We start from the raw sequence: 18,104 nt of genomic DNA on the forward strand, positions 1-18,104 counted from the left end.
CAACAGTTCACGTCTGGTCACACAGTAACAACGCTCACTTTTGTTGAAGACAGGACTGAAGTGGGCGATGACTCGTTCACCTTCTGGCCCCAGATGCGATAACACTGCTCCCATGCCAACATTACTAGCGTTCGTGTCCAGCACAAAGGGCAAAGCAGGGTCTGTGGCAGTGAGGACAGGGGCGTTCGTGAGGCCCTCTTGAGGTTGGCGAATGCCTCTTGGCATTCTGGTGTCCATGCATAGCCCTGGGCATTTTGGAGTAGGCGAAACATGGGTGCACCGATGCAGGAAAACCCTTTCACGAATCTCTGATAATATGAGGCGAGTCCCAAGAAACTCTTGAGCTGCTTTTGGTCTTTTTCCACTTCCTGACCATGACCATGATGTCGAACTAACTAGCCGTTATCACATGGATACTGGAGCCATGCGGGAAAGGATGCTCTCCATGACCTAAGTGCCGTCCTACTCATGCACCAAAAATACTTTGTTTTGTTTGAATGCCTCATAACTCTGCTCTGAATTCCCCGTGTATTAAAAAGAAAGCGAGGAAGTGTTTCTTTCGTTGTGCACCAGTGGCTGGTGCGCGCCTCCACAATCCTGATGTGTGCGCACCGCTGTGGAAGCTTGCAGCCAGTCTCTGCCTGATCAAAACCCACTGAGTTGTACTACTAAACCAGGGGATGGCAGCCTTTACTATCAAGAGAGACATTTTACCCCCTCGCTCGCTGAAGAAAAATAGTCTGGATCCACAAAAAGCTTTCAAACCAGGTTTGAATATTTCTTGATTTGACCAGACATAACAAGAGAGTACAACAAAGAGAAGTGCAGTGAGTGTACATGTGTAACAGATGCCAGCTCGTGGAGTTGGCATCAGTATCATCTTGGTTCAATCTCACTACTTGACGCGTGAAGAAAGGTGCGGCACACCACAGCCAATAGGCAGTTGCTTTCTTTGCTCACCGACTATGGTATTAAGTACATAGTTTGACAATGTACATTAAAAGCGTATTGTATAAACCTGGTATGCAATACCTCGTATGGACTCTGAAATACGCAAATAATAAATACTAAAAAATAAATACTGTATACTACCAAAGTATTACTGCGAGGCTACTAATATGTATGCACTAATGTGTATGTACTTAGTAGTATGCACACAATTAACCTGCAAAGTTAGCAAAGGAAGGGTGTATGTCCTGACTATGTGACCATGTGGTGATGTGACCATGTGACGATGTGATGCATACCTGGACCAGCTGCTCCTTTAGCTTGAAGATAGGAAGACTGTGTCTCTGCCGTAGGATGGACATCTCTGTCTTCTTTCCGTAGGACACTTGATTCCCTCCAAAGGCGTACTTCTTCCACTCGGGAACGTTGAGGGGCAAAGCGCTGATGCCTCGCATGTTGGCGGCGATCTGACGACCATCATCTGCGGAGAGGAGGGGAGGTGAGATGGAATTCCTGCTGCGTGTCCTTCAGGCATCAAGTCCGCATCCTCACAGTCCGGCATGGGGTCGATCCAGTTCTTGTGGAGGCCCGTCGGGATGGCGTCCATCTCGGCTGCGCGAGCTGCCTGCTTGAGCTCCCGTCTCTCTTTGGCCAGGGCGCCCTGCATCATGGCTGCCTGGGACAGGGAGCCGTCTGGATTCTGAAAAAATCAGCTGTCAATCATTCACATGCGTCCAATCAGTGGACACATGATTAGGTAGGCAATCTAAGAACGAGATCCCGTGGGAAAATAATCCAAACCTTGACAATCTTGACAGGACTCATGCTGGCGCTCCACTTGGTCTGCCCTCGCAGGAAGGGGGGCTCCTCCTCCACCAGGTCAATCTCCACGTCCTCGTCTGAGGCACGGTCACACGATGACTCCTCAGTGTCACACTCAAACTTTGGACAAGAGGAGTACAAATAAAAGTTCAACCTTCTTCGTCGTCGATGATGGGAAGGATTCCGGTTTCCTCGTCAAACTCGGGGAACTCCTCCTTGGGGAGCACGTTGGCAGCGATCATCTGGGGGAGCAAATGATGAGTGAAGGTTCCTAATAAGATGATGCCTTCATGACACACCTGTTTTATTTCCCACTTTTCCAGGTCTGTTATCTTTGCCATCCTTTTGCGTTCGCTTGTGTTTTCTTCTGCTTCCAGCAGCTGTGCTTCCACCGGGAAGTCAGGGTTCCTCATGGCAGCATCACCAACGTCTTCAACTTCAACGTTCCTCCTCCGGTCGGGGTTGAGGTCCTCCCCGGTTTCCTGGTCTACATCCTGGAGGGTCAGGAAGCAAAGTTTCCATGGGATGACTGTTTCTCTCGGGTGTTTAGTCGCTCTCCTCTGAGGTCTGACCTTCATGCTGAGACTGGCCTTGCTTCCTCTCAAGGACAGCACTTTGACCTTGACTGTTTGTCCTCTGCTGACGGCGGACACGTCTGCCACTCGTCCTTCCTTTTGCAGCTCCGAGACATGCACAAGCCCTTCCCAGCGCTTCCTGCAGAGCAAGAGGAGCATGTCCAGCAGGGGAAGCGGGAGGGACGCATGGAGATATGCAGGTTGAAGGACACCCTTCCTCGCTCACCTGAGGCATTCCAGCTGCTGAAGGAGGAAGTTGGTGAGTGCGTGATAAACATGCCTGATGTGTTCGACGCTCAAGCGACGGAAAAGAGGAGGCGGATGAGCGTGTGGTTGGCATGTCGGAGGCAAAGTTCGCAGAGCACGGACGCCATGATGCCGGCGGTTCGCGCCAAAATGAGTGCGCAGCCGCCATGATGGAGGTGCGTCACGACGCGAAGGGGAGCAAACATGGCCGCCTATAAAGCCTATAAAGCTCAGTTCGAGCTGGTGGCTGATGTGTCAGGTTGGCCTGGGAGGTTGAAGGCGCTGCTGTTGGCATCATCATTGACAGATGAGGCAACGTCCTGCTTGCTGCTGCTGAGCCCGGAAGAGAGGCTAAATTATAGCAAGCTGGTTGGCGCGGTGCAGAGGCGCTTTGGGGTGTTTGATGTGAAAGACATCACACGCTGTGAGTTCAAGCACCGTCCGTGATCGACAGCCAGGGGAGCTGCTCCGCTCCCTGGCCCATGACATCGAGACCCTGGGTCGGCGCGCCTATGCCGGGATGCCGGGCTCGATCCAGAGCGATACGTGATACGTGACCAGTTCGTCCAGGCATTAAGACCAGATGAGCTGCGCATGCATGTCCAGCTAGAGACCCTCGAGCTCGCCGTGGAGAGAGATTACAGCCAAGGGGGCGCTGCAGTCACCAGACCACCCGGTCACAGCTGCAAATTTGGCGGAAAAGGCGGAACAAAGGCCAGCGTGGATGGAGGAACTGGTCTGTGCAACAATGGCCCAGTGCGAGGAAAGAGGTGATCGCCACTCACGCCCCGTGATCTGCTGAGGGTGTGGTCAACCAGGCCACCTGCTGCGTCGCTGCCTCAAGTCCAATGACCAGCGGGGAATCGGGAGGGGCCCCGTGTAGCCCGAATGGCATGGGTCCTTTCTGCTGTTAACCGGGAACGGCAGCCACCAGAAGAGGAGGCCGTGCGTGGGGACCAGTATAACAACGGTGCAGCTGTTGTGACTGTGGGCTGGACGAGTCCGCTCGCCCGAAGCGGATCTGTGCCCTGGTGGGGGCAGCGTCATCAAGCCCACACACTGTGGAAGACCGGATGGAGCCGATCTGTTCCATTTGGGAAAAGAACTGTGCTGGCCTAGACACAAGGCAGCAAGACCAATTGTGGAGAGTGCTGTGGGACTTCAGGGACATCTTTGCTCTTGATGAAAATGAGGTGGGTCTCACGCACCTTGTTGAACACCACATCGACACAGGGGGCGCACGACCAATCAAGGTGCGGCCCTGTCGCCTGCCAATGGCCCAGGAGGAAGCGGCTGATAAAGAGATCCAGGCCATGCTGGAGGCGGGGATCATAGCACCCTCTGACAGTCCGTGGGCATCTGGCGTTGTGATGGTCCCCAGAAAAAAAGAGTGCCAGGCTACAGTTATGTGTAGACTACAGACCACTGAATAAGGTCACGAGGAAGAATTGTTACCCACTTCCTCGGGTGGACGAGATGCTGGACCTTGTGTCAGGGTCCGCATGGTTCTCGTCGCTTGACCTGCGCAGTGGGTACAGGCAGGTCCCCCAACCCTTGAGTCAAGACCAAAGACCGCATTCGGCACCACCAGGGGGCACTGGCAATTCAGAGTCATGAGTTTCGGACTTTGCAATGCACCAGGGACATTCGAGTAACTGATGGACACTGTGCTTGCAAACATTCCCAGAAAGCAGTGTCTAGTGTTCCTGGACGACGTCCTCGTCCATGGGAGGTCCTTCCTTGCTGCAGGAGGCTAGTGTTGGGGAGGATTGCAGCGGCTGGACTAAAACTGCATCCAGAAAAGTGCCACTTTATGCCGCGACAGGTGGAGTTCTTGGGCCACAGGGTGGATGCAAGTGGTGGTCCATAGCGACAAACATTGCAGAGACGTCTCTGACCATCGATGGCATCTACTACGTGGTGGACCCTGGCTTTGTCAAGCAGGTGGTTTACAACTCCAAGACGGGCATCGACCAGCTGGTGGTGACGCCCATCTCACAGGTTCGACAACTTTCAAAGAAAAGATATAAAAGGAGACAGCTAGAAACAGCTAGTTAGTGGCCCCTTACTAGCGCCATACCGTGTAATTACATCAGTATCTTCACCAAATTCCAAGCTGTCAAAGTTTAACGACATAAACTCCTACAATCTACATGGACACGATCATAACAGATAGTAAGTACAGACACCAGCATGAATCATAAATGAAGAACAACAGATCAATGACGAGGGACTTGGCTGACACGTTTCGTCAACATTCCGTCGGGAACAGTACCCCTGCTGGTGGTCCCCCTTTTCACCGAGAGTGACCAGAGGGTATGTCCCGGCCTCCCTGGGAAAGTTTATTCCAGGGTGAGTCCAACCTTTGCTACAGGAGCTGCAATGTGTTTTTTTGTCCAGGTCATGGAACAATTGGACCAGCTCTACGTCCTTGCAGGGGTGCTGGAGGGCACATGGGGGTTAGCCCACCTGGTCTAAGTCTGCTTTGTGGACCGTGGAATTAATACTTATACGTATAAAAAATTAATGTTTCCAAAAAGAGAAATCATTATTTCAAAGATAGAAGCGTCAAACATCATCATGATGATGATGGTGATGAACATCATCATGTGACTGGCAGATGACATCTGGTCCGTTTTGCGTGTGCTCGCCTTCATTCAGGCTCAAGCCAAGCAGAGGGCGGGCCGAGCTGGGAGAACCGGTCCAGGGAAGTGCTACCGTCTCTTCACGGAGCGGGCCTACAGGGATGAGATGTTGACCACAAACGTGCCCGAGATCCAGAGGACCAACCTGGCCAGCACGGTGCTCTCACTGAAGGTACACACACACACACACACACACACACACATTGTGGTGTGACATCGATGGTGTTTGTGTGTCCTCCACCAGGCCATGGGCATCAACGACCTCCTCTCCTTTGACTTCATGGATGCTCCTCCCATGGAGACCTTGATCACAGCCATGGAGCAGCTCTACACCCTGGGAGCCCTGGATGATGAGGGCCTGCTCACACGTCTGGGCAGAAGGGTGAGTGGATGGCCTCCGGCGCAAATAATGTCCTCTTATGAGGCCCTCTGATGACGTGGTTGTGATTTTGTCCGCTAGATGGCAGAGTTCCCTTTGGAGCCCATGCTGTGCAAGATGTTAATCATGTCCGTGCATCTGGGCTGCAGTGAGGAGATGCTCACCATCGTGTCCATGCTGTCTGTGCAGAACATCTTCTCCAGGCCAAAGGTTGGATTCCTTCCCTAAATGAGATGTTTTTACTTTCATTCCATATCAGGAGCGTTTTAGTGAACTTTTTCTTGGTGCTGCAGGACAAGCAGATCCAAGCGGACCAGAGGAAGGCCAAGTTCTTCCAGCCCGAAGGCGACCATCTCACCCTGCTGGCCGTCTACAACTCCTGGAAGATCAACAAGTTCTCCAACCCCTGGTGCTTTGAAAACTTTATCCAGGCTCGCTCACTGAGGAGAGCGCAGGACATCCGAAAGCAGATGATGAGCATCATGGACAGGTGAGCACCACCATCATCACCGTCATCTTCTGCTTCTATCGGATGTACTTTTGATGTGAACAAGGCACAAGTTGGACGTGGTGTCCTGCGGTAAGTCAACCATGCGTGTCCAGAAAGCCATCTGCAGCGGTTTCTTCAGGAATGCCGCCAGAAGGCATCCCCAAGATGGCTACCGTACCCTCATTGACCAGCAGGTGGTCTACCTCCACCCCTCCGGTACGCTGTTCAACCGCCAGCCCGAATGCTGAGCCGCTCCTTGGCGCCGTCACTTGACCAGCAGGTCATGCCCGTCTTCCCCCCGGCAGGCTGGTCTACCATGAGCTGGTGCTGACCACCAAGGAGTACATGCGCGAGGTGACCACCATCGACCCACGCTGGCTGGTGGAGTACGCGCCCGCCTTCTACCGGGTGGCCAACCCCACCCGCCTCAGTCGCCAGAAGCGGCAGCAGAAGCTGGAGCCGCTCTACAACCGCTATGAGGAACCCAACGCCTGGCGGATCTCCAGAGATTTCAGACGCCGTTGATCCTGTAAGTCACTTCTTTGTTTCTTTGTAGGATGTTCTAAACATCGACGTACGTATGACAGGGTGGGGGGAGGATGCTATGGACAATTTGGAGTGGCCAATTAACCTAGCACGTTTTTGGAATGGGGGAGGAAACCGGAGTACCCGGAGAAAAGCCATGCATGCATGGGGAGAACATGCAAACTCCCCATGCAAAGATGGCCGAGGGTGGGATCGAAGTCGGGTCTCTTTGCTGTGAAATCTGCGCGCTAACCACTCGACGGCCGTATAGCCCTGCAAATAGTTCATGGTGTCATATTTATAAATAAATTGTTATTCTGATGTTAAACAAGACATTTTTTGTGTTGTTTATGTTGGTATTGTTCCATACAAAAAGCGGGGTGGTTCTCCATAGGGGGCACGCAGGGAACTATCGGGGGGGGGGATTTCCATTTCAATGCAGACCTACCAACATATCAAAATTTTTCGTACTCAACATACAATTTGACTCTTGAATACGCTTGTCTGCGCTCCATTTTGTTGCATTTTCCTGGTTTCAATTTCAAGTTCAGTACAGATAGATGAATAAATATTATCAGTTTCTCTAATATTTCAAATCGGGAGGGGGGGGGGGGGGTTGCGCAAAAACATTTACGTCCCTTGGGGAGCATGTCACGAAAGTGTCAAAATGAAATTTATGCTTGAAAAGCACAAAAAGCTTCTTTTCTCTCTTTTTTAGTTGGGGAATGATATTTTCCTGAAACTTACCTATGTTCTACTGCTGATTACTAAACAACGGGAAAAGGTATAAACAAACTTTTTCTTTGTGATGAAAGATGAGAGCCTAATCTTGCTTTGGTAGCTTCCATGTTTACATAGCCATAGAACACAATATTGTGTGAGCCTTGAAAAATCAGTCAAAATGGTCTACAATGCCCAGTCGCGAAGGGGTTGAACGGAAAAAAAAGGTACGATATGTGCTTAAAAAGTCCATAAAAAGGGGTCTGAATTCTCTGCATAGTGACAAAGCGGCTAAGTTGGCAACACGGATCGCTCCTGCTTTGTCTTCTTCTTCTCTGGTAGAGCAGGTACATATTAGGTGTGTTAAGAAGCAGATCATCTACAAGGAACGACAAGCGAAGGAGCCTGATGGTGGCGCCACTGAGGAGTGGACAAGCTAGACAAGCTTATCTGTTGACATCTTCACTGTTCCTTGTGCTTGTGGATAGAACTCAGCTGGCTGCCAACAATAGATGACAGCAGCCGCTAATCCGGGCGGCATCAACCTCACATTTTCATCATGAGTGTTTGTTATCATGTTTATGCAGAAGTAAAAACACGCTAAAAACACTTCCCTGCGTTTCCATAGCAACATCTTTGTATTGGACAGAGAAGCCCTTTCTTTTCTGTCCCATTACAAGCCTTTCTCCTTCTTCTCTTTTCAAACACAGCTTTCCACATTCAGTAATCCTTCACCGCTTTGCAGCGTCAGTCAATCATATGGTTGAATACGGACTATAATTAGTCCAAAATATGCGTATTGAAACAAATCTTACACATTCTTTTGTCTAAATGAAGCATTTTTACATATGAAAATGGCTAAATGGGCTGTACGATGGATGGGTGGTTAACGCGCAGGCGACACAGCTAGGAGACCGGAGTTCGATTCCACCCTCGGCCATCTCCGGGGACTCCGGTTTCCTCCCCCATTCAAAAAACATGCTAGGTTAATTGGCCACTCCAAATTGTCCATAGGTATGAATGTGAGTGTGAATGGTTGTTTGTCTATATGTGCCCTGTGATTGGCTGGCCACCAGTCCAGGGTGTACCCCGCCTCTCGCCCGAAGACAGCTGGGATAGGCTCCAGCACCCCCACGAGCCTCGTGAGGATAAGCGGTAGGAAATAAATGGAAAATGGCGAAATGAAATAAAATGCAAATCATTAAAAAATATATATATTAATGAATAATAAATCAAAGAATGCATATTTAAACAAATTGTATTTTTTTACTCTAAATGTAGTTTATATAAATGGCTAAAGGAACTACAATAAAAACAAAAGAGTACACATTCATAGATGTGATATGTAAAAGATATGTTTATATATTTATTTTTAAATGTGTATACTCATATCCTTATACAATTGTCACTAAGACAATAGGCACCGCAGGAAGTATTGTACAGAACAGGAAGTAGAACAACAGGAAGAACAACAAGAAGGAAATCGCAATGAAAACGCAATGCTAGCATATGAGAGTCTATCCGTCTGTTCATCCATCATCCGTCTGTCCAATTGTCCATCCATCTGTTCATCCATCATCCGTCTGTTCATTTGTCTGTCCATCCATCCATCCATCCATCCTCCATCTTTTCATCCATCATCCGTCTGTCCATCTGTCCGCCCGTCTGTCCATCCATCCATTAATCCGTCCATCCATCCATCTGTTCATCCATCATCCGTCTGTTCATCCATCCGTTCGTCCATCCATCCATTCATCTGCCCATCCTTCCGTCTGTCAATTTGTCCATCAGTCCATCTATCCATCCATCTATCTGTTCATCCATCCATCCATCTGTCATCCCTTTGTCCATCCGTCCGTCTGTACATCCATCCATCCGTCCGTCCATCACTCCTCCTGTCCATTTGGCCATGCATCCATCCACCCGTCCGTCCATCTGTCCAGGCATTCATTTTCTATGCCGCTTATCCTCACTAGGGTCATGGGGGTATGCTGGAACCTATCCCAGCTGACTTTGGGCAATCAAGCACAAACACAAATACAAACCCATAAAATATAGAATATTTTCTGCAGAACTTGGTCTTGGAACCTGGTCTTCCTAGAGCGGCTGTGACATAGTCCCTATGATTACCGTAATGATCTGCACATCATAAAAGCTTCAGAAAAACATTGGAATTATTGACATACTAGTTCAAGGCTTATGGTCATTTAAGTAGCACAGCAAATCTTAGTGTCCGGCCGACTAACAGACTTAACAGGCCGTACTTTGCTACCCCCTGCAGTCCGTATATGGGCAACAGGAGATCATTTGCATCTGCTAATGAACATCTGGCACACACTGGCACTAACGAGCCCAGGTGGACGCAAGCACTCCTTTTAAATGTGGACGTAAATATTGCATAAAGTGCTGTCAAGTGTTTGTTTTCTTGTGATGAAGAACTTTGAAAAGACTGGAGAAGCCACCTTGTCTTTCCTGAGATGTTAAATATTCATGAAGAACATCACACACGTAACAACGAGTCTTCCGCTACGGCACGTGACTTCCAGCCCAGCCTTTTCAGGCCTTCAACCTTTACCCTCCCGCCCCTCTAATGTGTCCTGACTCGGCACAAACACGGGTAACTCATGAATAAAAAATACATGGGGAGGTCATGCGGTCACAGCAGAACCTCTTTTCTTCGTCCTGACTGGATGGGTTGTCCACTTAGCTGCTCAATTAGTTTTCAACTTCCTCCTCAATGTCCCCCTCTCCTTCGCAGCTCAACTTGAGAGAGAGGCTGAGATGGTGCGTGTGCGCCTAATGAAGGGTACGTTCTGTGTTTGCGTTGGAGCTGCAGTGTTATTGAGGAGAGATGTAACCACTGAGTCTCCTGGGCTTCTTCTAGTAGTCCTACACACACACACACAAGACCACACGAGGTGCAAGCAATAAAGTGTGTGGGTCACGGTGAGATATGAGCTGGCTTGTGTGAGGATTTCCTGATGCTGTCCCTACTGGAGTCAGTGCGTGTGCCAGTAATGAAAAATGGGATATTAAAAGACCTAACATGACCACAATAACAAATCCACCAATAAATTGTCCAATTCCATTTTCCAGCAGAAGGACTCCACTGTTCAGGTTGTCTACGAAGACCTCCCATCTGAGGAGGCTTCATCACTTCAAACACTATATAGGACAGCGCTAGTCTGAGCGTTCGTCTCATCCAAACAGGCTCATCAGCAAAAATACCAAAATAGAAAAGCTGTAGTCATGTCTGAGGTCTACCGTCATCCAAGGAGGCTTCATCGGTTCAAGGACTATATAGGACAGCTCTAGTCTAGTCTAAGATCTCGTTTCGTCTGTCAAGGCTTCATCAGTGCAAAGACTAAATAGGGCAACTGTATTTACGTCTGAGGTATACAGTAAACCTCGGATATATCGGACTCGGATATATCGGAAATTCGCTCACAACGGACAGATAAAAAAGAACCAATTTTTCTGTAATGCATTTCCAATAAAAATTCATTGCATATATCGGATTTTTTATAACGGATTTTGCCTATTTCGGACAAAATCTCCAGTCCCGTTCCAATGCATTTCCATGAAATTTCCCTCGCATATATCGGATGGCCGCATCGTGGCGCTCCGATTCGCCGAATCGTGACAGGCCGCTATACGACGTCATTTGCAGCGTTTGCAGCGTTGCCTGCGCGTCCAGGTACATTGGAAACATAGTCAAGGAAGTGCCTTTTTATAACGGATACAATCCGATTTACGCATATACCGGATATAAATCCCATATATGCGTAAAACGGACATTTTCCGGTATACGCATATAACGGATTTCGCATATATCGGACAAAACCAGTGGGAACAATTGAATCCGATATATCCGAGGTTTACTGTACTTTCATCCAAGCAGGCTTCATTAGTTCAAACACTAGATAGGACAGCTCTCGTAGTCTAGTTTGACCAGCTGTCTCATCTGACAAGGTTTCATCAGCACAAATACGACATAGGAACGCTGTAGTCATGTCTGAGGTCTAGTTTCATCCAACTAGGCTTCATCAGTTCAACAACTAGATAGGACAGCTCTAGTCTAGCCTGAGGTCTAGTTTCATCCAACGAGACTACATCAGAGCAAAGACGAGATAGGATGACACTAGTCATGTCTGAGCTCGAGGCTCATCAGATCATAGACTAGATAGGACAGCTCTCGTCTCATTGGAGCAGGCTCCATTGATCATTTCAAAGAATGGGTAGGACACCACTATGTAGTGTAGACTGTGCAATCAGTGCAAATACTGAACTAGATAGGACAGCTTTAGTCATGCCTGAACTCTCGTCTCATCCATGGATGCTTCATTGGTGCAAATATTGTACTAGATAGGACACCTTTAGTCTAGTCTGAGCTCTCGTCTCATCCATGGAGACTTCATCAGTGCAAATACTGTACTAGACAGGACAGCTTTAGTCATGCCTGAGCTCTCGTCTCATCCACGGAGGCTTCATTGGTGCTAATACCGTAATAGATAGGACAGCTTTATTCATGCCTGAGCTCTCGTCTCATCCATGGAGGCTTCTTCACTGCAAATAATGTACTAGATAGGACACCTTTAGTCTAGTCTGAGCTCTCGTCTCATCCATGGAGACTTCATCAGTGCAAATACTGTACTAGACAGGACAGCTTTAGTCATGCCTGAGCTCTCGTCTCATCCATGGAAGCTTCATTGGTGCAAATATTGTACTAGATAGGACACCTTTAGTCTAGTCTGAGCTCTCGTCTCATCCATGGAGGCTTCATCAGTGCAAATAATGTACTAGACAGGACAGCTTTAGTCACGCCTGAGCTCTCGTCTCATCCATGGAGGCTTCATCAGTGCAAATACTATACTAGATAGGACAGCTTTAGTCGTGCCTGAGCTTTGTATGTTTGTATGTTTTCCAATTGGATAATATGTAAACATTACCCAGCAGTACCAATATCCCTGACTATAAGGTACATATTGTACACTTAAGAGTATTCCCTTTCACGCAGGCCCTGTCCCACCTCTTTTCCTCTTCTGATACAATCTCACAGTCCGCTGAAGTGAAAAAAGCTGCCACAGTAAAAGCACCACTTAATGAATGAATGGCGCAACATCCTGATGCTAATGTGCAGTAAATATTTCCCTTCTTGCCAGCCACCTCCCAACACACACACATTTCTTGCCTTTAATTCGACCTGATTTACGCTTGAGCATCCATCAGACGCTCTCCCCGCAAGCGCTGGCTGATGTGCTCGCATGCCATGGCCTTTCTCACACGTCTATAGTGCAGCAGAGACAGACGGCTGCGGAGTAATAATTCATGGCACGGGAATACATTCAAACAGAAATACAGCTGAATAGGTGCAGATTCCGGAAGCTCTAGAAAGCTTTCTGTGCAGTTTATTGTGTTTGTAGCTGCTCTGCAGGAGTCCACAACTCAATACAAAAAGCCGAAAAATGAGCGAAAAAATCGATACCTTTTAACATTTTTTAAAACTTTCTGTTGTTCTTTCAAAAATGTTTTAAAAATTCCAACTTCTTGTAAATTGACTTTGGACGAGAGTCTGGCCGTAATGACTTTATTCTCATCATATTTTTACTTCCTATTCTTGTGTCATTTTTTGCACAGCAATTTTGCTTTTCATATTATTATTTTAAAAAAACTTTAACTAGTCTACAACTACTAAATGCTAATGTTGCTTGTTCTCTTATGTAATATTAAGAGATTGTCTGTTTTTTCCATTATTGTGGTTGCTTTTTTAGTTTTCTTGTTAAATCATAATTTTAGAGCCATATTTTAAAAAAAACAAACATTTTTAAGCGCAACAGGCTAATAAAAGAAAAAAAAAACTGCTGCACTTCGGACGCCGCTGCTGATCCTGCATCCTTCTGGAAACAATGGCGGCATTAGGATTTCAATCTTATTATCCTCTCTATGAATATCGTGCATGACTTATCACGACTTGATCCTCAATGCTGGTGTGTGTATGTGTGTGTGTGTGTGTGTGTGTGTGTGTGTGTGTGTGTGTGTTAGAGGCTGATTCAATCAAAGAAAACCAACTTTAAACACGCAGTGGACTAAACAAATTGCATGTACGGTTTCTTTCAGTTAAGTTGGAGCCTTTAGATCAGGGGTCGGGAACCTTTTTGGCTACAAGAGCCATGAAGACCAGATATTTTAAAATGTGTATCTGTGAGAGCCATATACATTTTTTTAAACATTGAATGCAATAAAATGTGTGCATTTTTATGTAAGACCAACAGTTTTAGATATAATGGGCTCTAATTACGTAGACCAGGCACACTACCCCACGCCAATGGGGTGTGGCCAGCACACTTTCGTGAGCAGCGCAGTGTCTAATAATAAATCAAATACTTGCTGCCATTAATGCAACTTCTGCTGCTGCATGGTTTTGCACCGTACTCAGTATATTTCATTCTTTTGGCCATCTTTGCCAGAAGGCTTGGTTCTGCAGCTTTAGCTAGGTGACTATTTGACTAAAGGAGGAAAGTTTACATTTACATGTTGACATCTCAATGACCGAGGTAGACTACCGCATTACCCAGTAATAATCGAGTTTTGGTGTTTGACCTTGAAAATATCATCAGGAAAGATAGATATGGTTGGCCGTATTGCAGTAGAAAATAGATGGACGGATTAAAATGCATAAGAAAGTTGTTGATTTTTAATATTTTTAACAGTGATTTCTGTGATGTTTACTTAAAAATGTTAGCAAAAATACATTTTTATTGTGGTAAGAAATGCTTGAGAGCCAGATACAGTCATCAAAAGAGCCCTACCTGGCTCCCGAGCCATAGGTTCCCTACCTCTGCTTTAGATACACAATCTGCTGTCCCCTTCCCCCCCCCGCACACACGCACAAACATTGACATTTTCCCTCGGACCCATGCAGGCAGAGCTGCTGGCATGTGTCAGTGGCACATTTCTGCAGCACAAACAGGCCTCATAAGTGCTGCCAGCAGCCGAGTGTGCGTGAGGCGTCCTGGTTGAGGGACACGCACACACACGCGTGCACGTACACATGCGCGCAGAAACACGGGCGTGATTGTCTGTTGCTTCTTGATTGTTGCTTGGCAGACAAACAAAGTCTGCGTTGGTACGCAAAGACACTTGTGGGGAGAGACGAGCCACACTTGAGGTGTGATGGGAGATGAACACTCGGGTCTTTTGGGCCTCCAGATAATTCCGAACAGGAAGTGCTACATATGAAGTGTCTGAATTACGCTACAGGGTTTTTACCATGTAAAATTTCTTTAGTTTTTTCAAAAGCACTAAATAAAATGTCATATTATAATTATCATTATCAATATTATTAGCGGCTGCGCACAGCTACGAGACCCGAGTTAAATTCCCCTTTCGGCCATTTCTGTGTGGACTCTGTGCATGCGTGGGTTTTCTCCGGGTACTCCGGTTTCCTCCCACATTGCACCAACATAGACATAAACATACATACCTAGCTGTATAGGAACGGGATAGGAGTTGATCATTAACGGCGCTGTATCTTTTTAAAATGTCAGCCAGATGTGTTGGGTTAGAGCAGGGGTGCTCATTAAGTCGATCGCGAGCTACCGGTCGATCGCGGAGGTGGTACTGGCGTCACCGGCGTGACACACTTGATTGATATACAGGGCAGCCATTCAGATGACAACTGAATGTTGCCCTTCGGGCGACCAATCAAATCAAACAACGTCTCTAAGTGCAGCAGAACTTACGATGTCAGCCTATCATCCATCCCCGTTACTTGATTGACATACAGGACAACCAGTCAGATGACAACTGAATTTTGACCTTTAGGTCACCGCTCATGCGTAAACAACGATGCAAAGTGCTAAGCTAGTCGGCGAATTGCGAGATTTTAAGCCCTCGCTAAAGTTTATGGTCACTAAAATGAGTGAAGGAGCTGGACCAAGTAAAAAGGCAAAAACATATCACTTCCATACGGATATGGAATATTATACGGATATTGTGATACGGATATTATCCATGACTGATAAACATTTGGAAGTGTGCTTGAGGCTGGCTATCAGCAGCTACTGTCCGGACTATGCATCCCTGGCTGGTTCAATTCAGTGCAAGTCATCAAAGTAAACTCAGGTAATTACAAAAAATGTTAATAGTTAATTATGTGTGTTTTGCAATATTGGCTCATTTGGTTATGTAAGGTACATCAACATACATTGTACGTACAAATAATCCTCAATACATTTGAAAATAAATAGATGTTTTGCATTTTTGTAGTGGGTAGATCATTTTGACTCGGTCATTTTAAAAGTAGCTCGCATGCTGAAAAAGTGTGAGCACCCCTGGGTTAGAGGTATTAGAGGTTACTTCAAGATGTCCCTCAACGGTAAGTAGCTCTAGCATTTTAACATTTCTACAGCATCGGTAACATCTAACTTCTGACTCTTCCACACCACCAAGTAACGTTGGAAAGGTGTAGGGCTTCAGCAAGTTTGTCTGCTAGTCCAGCTGCATTTTTTTGTAATATTATCAAAAAAACATTTTGGAAGAGTAGCTTGAAAGAAAAAATAATATTCAGGGAATATTACAAAAAATACAAAATGTACTCCCCAAAAATGGACATAGTTGGAAATTATTGCAATTTGGAAAAAAATGACATTGGGGAAAAAGTCCAAATATTATGGGAATAAAGTCTTAATATTATGGAAAGAAAATTGACAAGGACTATTTGAATGGTAATAAAAAAAAATAGTGAATTTGGTATTAATATTACAAAGCTGAGTCATTGTTTTCTTTACAAAATATCATAGTGGCCAAGTAGCATATCGTATTTTCCGGACTATAAGTTGCACTTTTTTTCATAGGTTGGCTGTTCCAGAGACTTATACTACAGAGCGACTTATAAATAAAAAAAGTGTTTATGTTACACTGGACACCTTTTCTGTTCATGTTTATTTTTTGTGTAGCTGAATAAGCATTGTGTTAGCATATCTTACACCTATTCAGCCTGTTCTCTATTCTTTTATTGTTAGAACTTGCCTTCCAAGAGGACGTAATGTCGGTTTTTAATTGTCGGTTTGTAAAATAAATTACCTGCAAAAAATGCGATTTAAAATACTATTACAATACTAATATTAAAATACTCCAGTTCGACTTGTATTGTTTTTTTTCTACCTAATTTTGCATTTTTGGCCTTGTGCGACTTATAGTCCAGAAAATAGGGTATTTTCCTTTTTCACCATCTGACTGGAAAAAAAAAGTTTCTGGGAAACAATGAAAATGACAAAGAATACTTGACTGTGTCTTTGCAGGGGTCCCTGTCGTCATGGATACCGAGCTACAGCATGCACATGCACTGCAAAGGCAGTGGAATCCCCCCTGGAAGCGTGCACGTGAGCTGAGGATACTGTCAAAGCACTGGGCTGCTCCTTCCTTTGAAAGACTTTCCGCCCTTATCCCGCCGTCAAATACTGCTCTTGATGCGCAATCATCCTTCACAGGCCTAAATGGGAGCGCCATCATCGGCTCAAATTTTCTCCGGTAGGGAAATTGCTGGATGGGAGTCCAAATGTACGACCATGCTGTTTTGACTCACGCTGCTCCCGAGTGCTCATCATGTGTTGCAGCGTCACAGTTGCCACTCTGAAGACTTCATGCATCCATTTGATGGGATTTCAGTCCCTCAACACACACACACACACACACACACACACACACACCGTCATCATCATCACATCAGTCTTCAGGAGTAGTGAGCTGTGTCAAAGTGGAGAGGAAATGGGTCTGATGGAAATAAGAGGGAAATGCAAATGTCCTACTGTGATGATGAGCTTCTGCACAATGGGACGACAGCCCAGATGAGCTCTTTGGGACCCCCCTGTGAAATCAGATGCATCAGAATCACAGAGATTCCTGGTGGTTATCCACACTGTGTTGATTCATTTGCTTGAAATCACAATTAAACATAATCATTAAACATAATCTTCTTGACTAGGCCATAAAGAACCGAATAGGAACGCATATTGTTGTTTTTCAGTACTGATGAGAAGAATATGAGCCACGACAAACACACGTCAAGATCTAACTCAGTCATTCAGACATTCATTCAGTAGCGGCCATTTTGGACGATCTTTCAAGGCCCGCGGACAATTGTGTTCTACGGCTATATAGACATGGAACCTACCAAAAGAAGCATTGGACTCCTGTCTTTCATCAGAAAAAAGTTTGTTTTTACCTTTTTGTGTTCTTTAGTAATCAGCAGTCGAACATACAGACGTTTCAGGAAAATAGCAGTTCCCGACTAGAATAGGAAGAAAAGCAGGGACAGATTTTTTTTCTGCGTCGCCCCCTACCTCCCAATTTGAAATACAAGATAAACTGATAATATTTATCTGTAAAATGCAACAAAATGGAGGTCATACAAGCGTATTCAAGAGTCAAATTGCAGATCCAGGCGTTTACTGATGTAGTAGTTCAATACGGTTTAAGCTTGTATGCGCTTTATAAAATGTCTGCTTTTAACATACAGCCAATATGTGTTGGATCCCGAATCTGATCCCAAAGTAGAGATGGGACAGTCCCAGCTTTCTCAAGAAAATAGGTCACATTTTTCCTATTTAAAAAAAAAAAAAACACAAATTTTTGTCTCTCTCTCCCACAGTTGCCAGTGATGCAGGACGATGGTGCCTTCATTTTTTTGGTTTGGGAATTTCTCATTCAGATGACCTGATTTTACAATCATTTTGCTTCCTTTGTGAACGGTC

The 18,104-nt window shown here is 46.1% G+C and overlaps 2 protein-coding genes across 5 annotated transcripts; one reads left to right on the forward strand and one right to left on the reverse strand.

Moving 5' to 3' along the window:
• Positions 1-17: 17 nt before the first annotated feature.
• Positions 18-2,797, reverse strand: LOC131124977 (ATP-dependent RNA helicase DHX8-like). The gene is made up of 8 exons (XM_058066013.1): positions 2,651-2,797; positions 2,572-2,588; positions 2,343-2,484; positions 2,070-2,264; positions 1,750-1,890; positions 1,421-1,648; positions 1,248-1,364; positions 18-104 (listed from the first exon to the last, which is right to left on the reverse strand). The coding sequence occupies exons 1-8, from the start codon at positions 2,795-2,797 to the stop codon at positions 18-20; spliced, it is 1,074 nt and encodes a 357-aa protein (XP_057921996.1).
• Positions 2,074-17,206, forward strand: LOC131124883 (ATP-dependent RNA helicase DHX8-like). Of its 4 annotated transcripts, none has more exons than XR_009128947.1 (8): positions 2,074-4,592; positions 5,253-5,408; positions 5,481-5,618; positions 5,697-5,825; positions 5,909-6,105; positions 6,170-6,321; positions 6,411-6,634; positions 16,653-17,206. XR_009128947.1 is itself a non-coding variant. In XM_058065832.1 (8 exons), exons 1-7 carry the CDS (start codon positions 4,317-4,319, stop codon positions 6,628-6,630), a joined length of 1,296 nt encoding a protein of 431 aa, XP_057921815.1. In that variant the 5' UTR covers positions 2,074-4,316; the 3' UTR covers positions 6,631-6,634; positions 16,653-17,206. The 4 variants fall into 4 exon arrangements, 2 of the variants coding, with proteins under 2 accessions (XP_057921815.1, XP_057921814.1); XR_009128948.1 differs by lacking the exon at positions 16,653-17,206 and adding an exon at positions 10,109-10,180; XM_058065832.1 differs by having other exon boundaries at positions 6,170-6,348; positions 6,410-6,634.
• Positions 17,207-18,104: the final 898 nt, after the last annotated feature.

This window comes from Doryrhamphus excisus, chromosome 3 (genome assembly GCF_030265055.1).
Source record: "Doryrhamphus excisus isolate RoL2022-K1 chromosome 3, RoL_Dexc_1.0, whole genome shotgun sequence".
Lineage (NCBI taxonomy): Eukaryota > Metazoa > Chordata > Actinopteri > Syngnathiformes > Syngnathidae > Doryrhamphus > Doryrhamphus excisus.

Coding starts and splice junctions, on each gene's coding strand:
- LOC131124977 (XM_058066013.1), bottom strand. CDS start 2,797: ATGTTTGCTCCCCTTCGCGTCGTGACGCACCTCCATCATGGCGGCTGC. Junction 2,265..2,342: donor AGGCCAGTCTCAGCATGAAG/GTCAGACCTCAG, acceptor CTGACCCTCCAG/GATGTAGACCAGGAAACCGG. Junction 1,365..1,420: donor CCTCTCCGCAGATGATGGTC/GTCAGATCGCCG, acceptor AACGTTCCCGAG/TGGAAGAAGTACGCCTTTGG.
- LOC131124883 (XM_058065832.1), top strand. CDS start 4,317: ATGGGAGGTCCTTCCTTGCTGCAGGAGGCTAGTGTTGGGGAGGATTGC. Junction 5,619..5,696: donor TCACACGTCTGGGCAGAAGG/GTGAGTGGATGG, acceptor TTTGTCCGCTAG/ATGGCAGAGTTCCCTTTGGA. Junction 5,826..5,908: donor ACATCTTCTCCAGGCCAAAG/GTTGGATTCCTT, acceptor TTGGTGCTGCAG/GACAAGCAGATCCAAGCGGA.